The 8,313-nt window shown below is 41.2% G+C and overlaps 1 protein-coding gene across 2 annotated transcripts; it reads left to right on the top strand.

The window, feature by feature from the left end:
* The first annotated feature begins 1,085 nt into the window (after positions 1–1,085).
* LOC103385332 (dnaJ homolog subfamily C member 11-like) lies at positions 1,086–8,295 on the top strand. 2 transcript variants are annotated; one of them, XM_008319190.3, is made up of 16 exons: positions 1,086–1,233; positions 2,468–2,597; positions 3,294–3,367; positions 3,672–3,773; positions 3,899–4,027; positions 4,111–4,233; positions 4,528–4,601; positions 4,694–4,883; positions 4,969–5,054; positions 5,148–5,264; positions 5,661–5,816; positions 5,934–6,003; positions 6,176–6,233; positions 6,728–6,870; positions 7,063–7,192; positions 7,539–8,295. In XM_008319190.3, the coding sequence occupies exons 1-16, from the start codon at positions 1,162–1,164 to the stop codon at positions 7,562–7,564; spliced, it is 1,680 nt and encodes a 559-aa protein (XP_008317412.1). In that variant the 5' UTR covers positions 1,086–1,161; the 3' UTR covers positions 7,565–8,295. The 2 variants fall into 2 exon arrangements, with proteins under 2 accessions (XP_008317412.1, XP_024915001.1); XM_025059233.1 differs by lacking the exon at positions 1,086–1,233 and having other exon boundaries at positions 2,466–2,597; positions 3,190–3,367.
* Positions 8,296–8,313: the final 18 nt, after the last annotated feature.

Below are 8,313 nucleotides of genomic sequence, written 5' to 3'. Positions count from 1 at the left end.
CCCCTCCCCTCTGACCTCCTCCCTGCCCCCCCCCACCCCCTTCTGTAAACATGTCTAACTGATTCCAAATAGTGGCACTGTGATAATGAAAGCCTCGGGGGTCTTCCAAAAGATGTGGACAACAGAAGGTGCCGGGGCGTGAAGTCGGTGAGATGCGGTAACTTGAAGACCAGCTCCACAAGCACAATCATTTTAATTCTGTCCATTATGCTACACGGTTTAAACTTCTCATTATAGTGCGGTTGCATAGGCTGGAGAATGGTATCGCTATGTTAAATGACTGGAGACAATCTAATTACAGATCACTGTGCTTCATAGACTTTGCTCCTGGCACTTGTGTCAAGTGCAGCACTTAAAGACAGCCTTCACCCTGCGTTAACAGGCTGGTGGCCATCAGTGCTGAAGTGCAGTGTACAACAGTTTGAGGTGGCGGTGCTAAAAGGACAGCTCCTCTGCCGCCTGTGTGTGTGCACTGTGGAGTTTATGGCTTGTTATTGCAAAGGAAGTCATAATGAAGGAATGAAAGATCCAAGAAGAGGTTTGTCTTTCCATTCTAACGATTGTTCCTACGTGGACAAAAAGCATGCATATGGTCCTAATTTTCTAATATGAATAATATGCACACTGATCTATTATTTATCTTGTTCCACTTAGTCCTTTTCAGCAGTTCTAAGGGAGCTGGAGCCAATCCCAGAAGTCAAGAGCCCCACATACAGAGACACAACAAACAACCATTCACAGTCACACCCACACCAACGGTCAATTAGGAGTGAACGATGAGCCAACTCCTGCTTCAGACCGTGGGAGGGAGCTGGAGAACCTGGAGGAAGAACACACACGGAGGGAGAACATGCAAACAAAAAAGGCCCATACAGAAAACCTACAAGTAGATCATCTGCCACCATGTGGCCCATGTGCTGCTCATTCCTAGACACACAATTTAATTTATAAATATACAAATAATAATGTATATAATAAATAAAAAATATATAATAATATATATATATATTTAAAGTACATATACATAGACATTTTGGCTAAATAAATATTTGGTATGCTCTTTTTTTTCTGAAGGTGTACTGAGTCATCCCTGACACTAGGCGGCGAAAGCGAGCAGTGAGTGTAGTAAAAGACACGAAGAAGAGATGACCGGGTGTAAACATGGCGTCTGACATGGATGATGATGAGATCGTTAGCGATGACTACTATTCCCTGCTTAATGTCAGAAGAGAGGTACAGTGATCGTCTTTAATCAGAATGAACATTTGTCTGCGAGCTTGTCGTCATTGTCACAAACTAATTCCTCAGTGCTGGTTACGTAGCGGCGTGTATGAGAGGTTGAAACTTTAGCTAGCTGGCTAGCTTGTGACCCCCGACATTGATTCGGGCTGCAGTGACAGCGACGTGATCGTTTACTAGGCGCTCAACAGGTCGATCGTTGGGAAAACGCCCAGCTGTTTCCTTCACGAAACAGTTTTAAGTCAGTAAACTTTTCGTTTCTGATTCCGGGATAGTCTCTCTCTGACACGAGACGGAGCTGCATACCGTTGCTAACGCTCCAGTAGATTTTGTCGAACTGGTTTGAGTTAAAATGTTACTTTTAAATACCTCACATTGTCATGCACAGAGGCACACAAGGAAGATTTTCTCTTTAATTTACACGTTATGCTTGAATTTGTCCTCCACACCACAGTTCCCATCCAAGCACTGGAGAAGTGACATAGAGTAATTTATATGATTTTATTCTGTTATTCTAATGTTGTTATTATTATATTATTATGTGGTTTCGGAGTAAATGGAGACCTGTGTAGAAAAGTACCATAAGAACATTGACAAAATCATTGTGTACATTCAACATAAGTTAACTTTCAATTCACTTTCCTTAAATCTTACACATTTCAACTCACATGTAATGTGTTTATTTTTTCCATTGTAGAGTTTATAGCAATGTGGCAAAAAGTTCACTATAAGAAGTTACTTTTTCCTATTTCACAGACAAAACAACAGCATGCAAGTATAAAAAAAACAACCTGCTAACCAAGTGACTCATCAGCTCAGTTAATGCATTCATGATATTCATGTGGTAACAAGGAAATTATTAATAGTACACCCTGTGCTCCCAGCAGCAGAACTAGTGAACACAGTGGTGGCTTAGTGGTTAAGGAAGCGGACTTGGGTCCAGAAGGCTTCAGGTTTGAGTCCACCAACTGTCACCACTGAGCGTGGCACCGCCCCCCTGGGTGCTTGCCCACTGTTTACCTTTGTGATGGGTTAAAAGCAGAGTTCTGTGTCACAATGACAAATAATTCACTTTCACTTAGTTGTGTTAAACAAATCCACCCGTGTGTTTGTTGGTGGTTGTTTTTTTTTTAACTTTTTTTCAATATTCTGCTGCAGGCCACACTCCACGTGTTTGTTGGTGGTTGTTTGTTTTTTTTAAACTTTCTTTTTCAATATTCTGCTGCAGGCCACACAGGATGAACTGAAGGCAGCGTACAGGCGGTTGTGCATGCTCTATCACCCAGACAAACACAGAGACCCTGAGCTGAAGCAACAAGCGGAACATCTTTTTAACCTGGTACATGAAGCTTATGAAGGTGAGGAAGGTTTACCACTGTCCTGATTATATTGATCGATTATGAAACGACAAATCAAAGTTAGACTTTCACTGTTACGGGAGTGCAGAGATCCTCAGTATGGTTGAGAGGTCCCTTAAAGTTGGAAACTAGTGAATGCTATCGTGCAGTGTGATTATGACTGGTCACATAAATATGTTCATATGTATGTAAGTTGCTTTTGGCTATTTTTTAATGACATGTAAAGGTCATGCATAAAGGCTAAAATGCTTTTATCAATTTCTACGCCATCTGTTGGGGAAACGTGGGTATTGCAGGGAAAAAGGCAGTAGTATAATAATAATATAAATGTATATAATTTGGAAAGGTTTGGCGGGCCGGATCCAGCCCCCAGTTCTTAGTTTGCCCATGCCTGTTATAGACAATGGTTCCATTTAATTTAGAATAAAAGCTGATAAAAACCTTTCCTTGCTGAAAGCCGACTGGTCTACAAAAGAAAATGATCCAATAAGGAGACTGAATATGCTGAATGTTCGTAACAGTTTTGATGTGTCAATTAAATTATTTAATCAGTTATAATGAAACAAATACAAACAAGGGGTGAATTTTACAGGAAAACAAACAAAGTGTGACCTCTCCAGTCAACATGAAGGCATGTAGCGACTTCAATGTATCGCCTGCAGATATTCACGATGGTCCTACTCTACTTCTTTCTAGTCCTCAGTGATCCACAGTCACGAGCTGTTTATGATATCTACGGCAAGAGAGGACTTGATGTTGAAGGATGGGAGGTAAGTAACCAGCCCACCACAATAGGAATCACTGATTATTATTATTGGGTAAATCGAAGGTACAATTCCGATCTGCTTCACAGTGGAAGACTTGTTTCATAATCCAGACTGACTAAACTTGCATAAAATGTGTGTTAAGTGTTCATTAAAAAACTCGGTACAAAGTATAATTTTACACCTACAGAAAATATCAGAGCCTCCGAAACAAGTTTAAAGTTTTTTTTTTTTGTTTTTTTTTATCTGCATCATCTGAAGCCGCCAATCCTCCCTGCTCTTCACATCATACTCTGTCTCCTTGCTCCAGGTGGTGGAAAGAAAAAGAACCCCCGCTGAGATCCGAGAAGAGTATGAGCGTCTTCAGAGAGAGAGAGAAGAGAGGCGGCTGCAGCTACGGACCAACCCAAAGGTACGTTAGGGAAAAAAAAAAAGAAAGAAAGAGCTCAAGCCTCATGTTAAAAAAAGTTCAAAGTCCTGAAGTATCCACTTTCTGCACATGGTTAACGAACGCGCAATTCGTTCCTGAATTCACAGGGAACAATTACTGTAGGCATCGATGCCACGGACTTCTTTGATCGCTACGATGACGAGGAGGAAGACATGGTTCAGAGCGGGATCCCTCGTCTGGAAATCAACAGGATGCACATATCACAGTCCATAGAGGTGACGGCGTAGTCTTTGGTGTGATTTTCATAAAACATTGCCGTAATGTTAACGGGGAAAGATGTCTTTCTTCTCTCTCTCAGGCTCCACTCACAACAAAAGACACAGCCATCTTGTCCGGCTCCTTGTCCACCCACAATGGAAATGGAGACGGCAGTATTAACCTGACCCTGAGGAGAACCACCTCAAATAAAGGCTGGGGAGAGGTATGACACACCCTGTAGCATGCACTGGTATATGCTTGTCAATGTATTTCTGTGCGTGACGTATGTTGCGATAATATCATTCATATAAACATATTTAATCTTGTCTCTTAAGATTTTTGGCAGTTTCTCTTCTCCGTGTCTTTATCTTCACCCTGATCCATCGCTCTAAAGGCCCCGCCCCCTATCCCTAACATATATCGCATATCGTTATTTGTCAAACAAATATCAAGATATGATTTTCTGACCTCCTCACCCAACAGGTGAGTAACCACTGCTTCTCTTACGTCTACTCAGATAGAGTTCGATGTTGGAGACTCACACAGACCTCTGATAGGATTGAAGATCTTCCGAAACTTGACGTCGAGATTGTACGTTTTTTACGACCCACATTAAAGTTGTTGTATATTTTTTATCGAGTTAAAGCCTAAAGAATTTTGTTTTTTGATCTCCACGTCCTCAGTTTTGTGACTGCACAATGTGGGCTTCAATTTTCATCCCGAGGAGTGCGTCCCGGGTTGACCACGGTCCTGGCCCGTCAGCTGGACAAGAACACTACAGGCTATCTTCAGTGGAGAGTTGGGATCCAGTCCTCAATGAACACTAGCATAGTCCGTAACTCAGAGAGCAGCCATTTCAAATTTGCAATGCAGGTGAGTGACTGGCAGTTCTATCAGTCCGCCTAGACCCGACCCGACCACACGGACTGAGGCTGACCTTTGACTTTTGTGTCTGCAGCTCGGGCTTCCTCACACTTTTATGATGATGAGCTACCAGTACAAATTCAAGGACGATGATCAGACGAAAATAAAGGGCTCAGTAAAGTACGCTGCAGATTTAAATACTGAACCCAAAGTCATTCAGAAGTAGTAGAAGTCCAGAGGTAATGAGTAACTGCTGGTGTCTTTGTGTTACAGGATGGGTTTCTTTGGGACAGTGGTCGAATACGGCGCCGAGAGAAAGATTAGTCGACACAGTGTCCTGGGGGCCACTGTGAGTGTGGGAGTGCCCCAGGGAGTCTCCCTCAAGATCAGGTAAGTGTTTCTTTACATGGAACTTTCCAGTAGGTTGGTTTGGCATTGTAGCTGCCGCAGTGGTGACAAACCAGGTGGTAAATTACAGTTAGTTAGAAGAAACAAGTTTTGATATTTCATCAACTTAAACTAAATTTGAAATAAAACTGACTAAACTGAGACCAAGACTAAAAAAAACAGAATAAGGGAAGTATTTTGCTTGTGTTGCAAGAAATTATAAAATTTTTGTACTGCATAATTTTCTAATTTATGTTGTAATTTTCCTTTCCTACTAAAGGAGATTAGTCCATTGTACACATTGGCATGGTGGAATACTGAGAAATTAAAAATCCTAAAAAGAGAAGAAGTTGTGTTCGCACTCAGACAAATATAATGAGCCCAGACTTCTACCTGCAGACTAAACAGAGCCAGCCAGACTTACTTCTTCCCGATCCACCTGACTGACCAGCTCCTGCCAAGTTCTATATTTTACGCCACAGTCGGACCATTGGTTTTCTACCTCGCAGTACGGCAGCTGGTTATTCGGCCCTACCTGCAGGCCCAGAAGGAACAGTAAGAAAGCTTTTCTTTACTGAGTCGGTTGATTCATGCAAGAGGAGGGCAGAGCGTTATTATGGCCATATTTTTACGAGCTAATTTTATTTGTCCATTCATCTCCTAACTCAACAGAGACTTGGAGAAGCAGCGGGAGAGCTCAGCCACTAATATCGCCAAGAAGAAACAGGAGGCAGAGGCCGCGGTGAGTGTGTTTACCTGTCAGCGTGGCATCAGGCCGACAGCTTCAGATAAGGATTACACCCAATTTCAGCATTGGAACAAATGGGTTCAGATTTGAGTGGATGAGATCGGATGCAGATTTCTGGAAAATTCTCACTGTTTTTGTCGTTCTCCTTTTTGTTCCCTCTACAAAGGTGTTACTCATGCAAGAGTCTGTGCGTAGGATTATAGAAGCCGAGGAGTCGAGAATGGGTGAGATATATAGAAATCTAAATTTCATTCATTCAGTGGATTGTTTCTTTTAGCTTTTGAATTACGTTGCGGTAAAATGGGTCAATATTTTTACATAAGAAAAAAACATTTTATATATAGTTTTACTGTCATGTAAATTATTCCGTCTAGATGGAAACAATGAGACACACAAGCTAATAAACGAAAATCCATTCCTTGATTCTATATTAAGATTTTAGCATTTGACTTCTGCCTTCTTTTATATGAAACAGATCTGGTTATTACAAAAAAAATATTTTGATCAAGAAAAATGTCATTTGGCTGCTCTGCATATATTTCCCAAATGTTTGGAAAATAAATTGGCAGATTTGTTCAAATCATGGCTGCAAGGACAGGTATGCAACAAAAAACATACTTACTAGTACTAGTTAAATAAAATATTGTACAACTAGATCGTGTGTTCTATTCATTTCCAACTTTTCTTTAATCCCAGTTTTCCTTGTTGTTTAATGTAGGTCTCATCATTCTCAACGCCTGGTATGGAAAGTTTGTTACAGACAACAGTAAAAAACACGAGAGGGCCAAAGTCATCGACGTTACTGTGCCGCTGCAGTGTCTGGTGAAAGACTCCAAACTCATCCTCACCGAGGCCACAAAGGTAACGCATTAATCCTCAACTCTCCTGATAAACAAAGGAGTTTTTTTTTCCTCCCCCACTGTAATCTAACTGTATCTGTTTATACAGTGCAAAGTATTTCATACTTAACATGTACAAAGTGACAAACTTATGTCCTCATCTCGCTCTATGATGATTGCCTCTGCTGCCGGTGCATGATGTGATGCTTCGCAGTCTGGGCTCCCTGGCTTCTACGACCCCTGCGTGGGGGAGGAGAAGAGCCTGAAGATGCTGTATCAGTTCCGCGGAGTCATGCATCAAGTCCTGTCAGGAGACTCCGAACCACTCAGGATACCCAAGCAATGTAAGTCCTTTAGTGCACTATACATCAGTGTGACTGCTTCGTATGGGGATGTGTTGTCTATCCACTCCCATTACTGTGGTGTTTAGCGTCTTCAGAGCAGATTAATGATTTAGTAGATTGTATATTGCCTCGAATTACCTTACCAAATAACCCCTGCTTTAGCCGTTTCTGGTGGCAGGGGGGTTTTTTACTTCAACTTTATGTCGTTATAGATGTCTTTGACGCAACAACCCAGAATATTTTGTCACCTCCTTAATGCCACTGAGCTGTTGTCTCCCTACCACCTTCACGCTCCTGCCACCATCTTTATTTTTATCCTCTTTGTTTTTGTTTCCCCGCTGCACAGCCCACAGGATTGACGCCGACACATAGACTCTCATCTGCTGACCAAAAAGACTTGCAGCTGTTCATCAAACGTTGGATGAACCCATTTTAAATACGACACGGATTTATTTCCCTTGGTTTTTTCCAGAAATTGTGCATTTACTGTTTATTTTTGTCTTGATGTTTGTTTTGAATATGCAGAGCGCAGTAAAAGAGTCACATACTAGGTGATAATTGAGTATCCACAGACAGGATTGAGGCTTGTTTGAAATTCAAATGCAAGGCCGAAATCAATGGCTGCCATCCCACCTCCGGAGTCGTCCTGTCTCTTTGGTAGCTTTCTGTTTTTGGTATGGCTTGTAATTTATAATAAAGTTTTATGTACTGCTTTGTACATGAACTGCAGTGCCTACGTGATTGAAGACTTAAATGCACCTGTCAATTTGCCATATTATTAAAAAAACAAACAAGAATCTGTCATGTTGTGTAATGCTGTGTTACTCTGCAAGTTTTTTATGTGAAAGAGTTTTTTTGTTTTGTTTTTTAAAAAAGTGTTCAGCTCAAAATGTAGAATAATATAAATGCAACAGAAACCTCTATAGATGATAGCTAGTTAGCGAGCGAGCTAGTTAAAACAAGTAAATCAGTCTGTTCGGTATTTAAGCCATACACAATAAGTTTGCTACAAATTCAGAACTGTAACAAACACATTTCTGACTAATACGTGTCGAGGGTAACTATGGTGATGTACAGCAGAACAACGTTCCAACTTTTCCCCGGAAAAATGCTGCGATATG

Source organism: Cynoglossus semilaevis, chromosome 10 (assembly GCF_000523025.1).
Source record: "Cynoglossus semilaevis isolate Cse_v1.0 chromosome 10, Cse_v1.0, whole genome shotgun sequence".
Taxonomy (NCBI): domain Eukaryota; kingdom Metazoa; phylum Chordata; class Actinopteri; order Pleuronectiformes; family Cynoglossidae; genus Cynoglossus; species Cynoglossus semilaevis.
This window is presented reverse-complemented; position numbering and strand designations above follow the sequence as displayed.

Excerpts from the sequence above, each read along its gene's own strand:
- LOC103385332 (XM_008319190.3), top strand. The coding sequence starts at position 1,162 with ATGGCGTCTGACATGGATGATGATGAGATCGTTAGCGATGACTACTAT. Across the intron at positions 3,368-3,671 it reads TTGATGTTGAAGGATGGGAG|GTGGTGGAAAGAAAAAGAAC; the intron begins GTAAGTAACCAG and ends TCCTTGCTCCAG. Across the intron at positions 5,265-5,660 it reads GGAGTCTCCCTCAAGATCAG|ACTAAACAGAGCCAGCCAGA; the intron begins GTAAGTGTTTCT and ends TTCTACCTGCAG.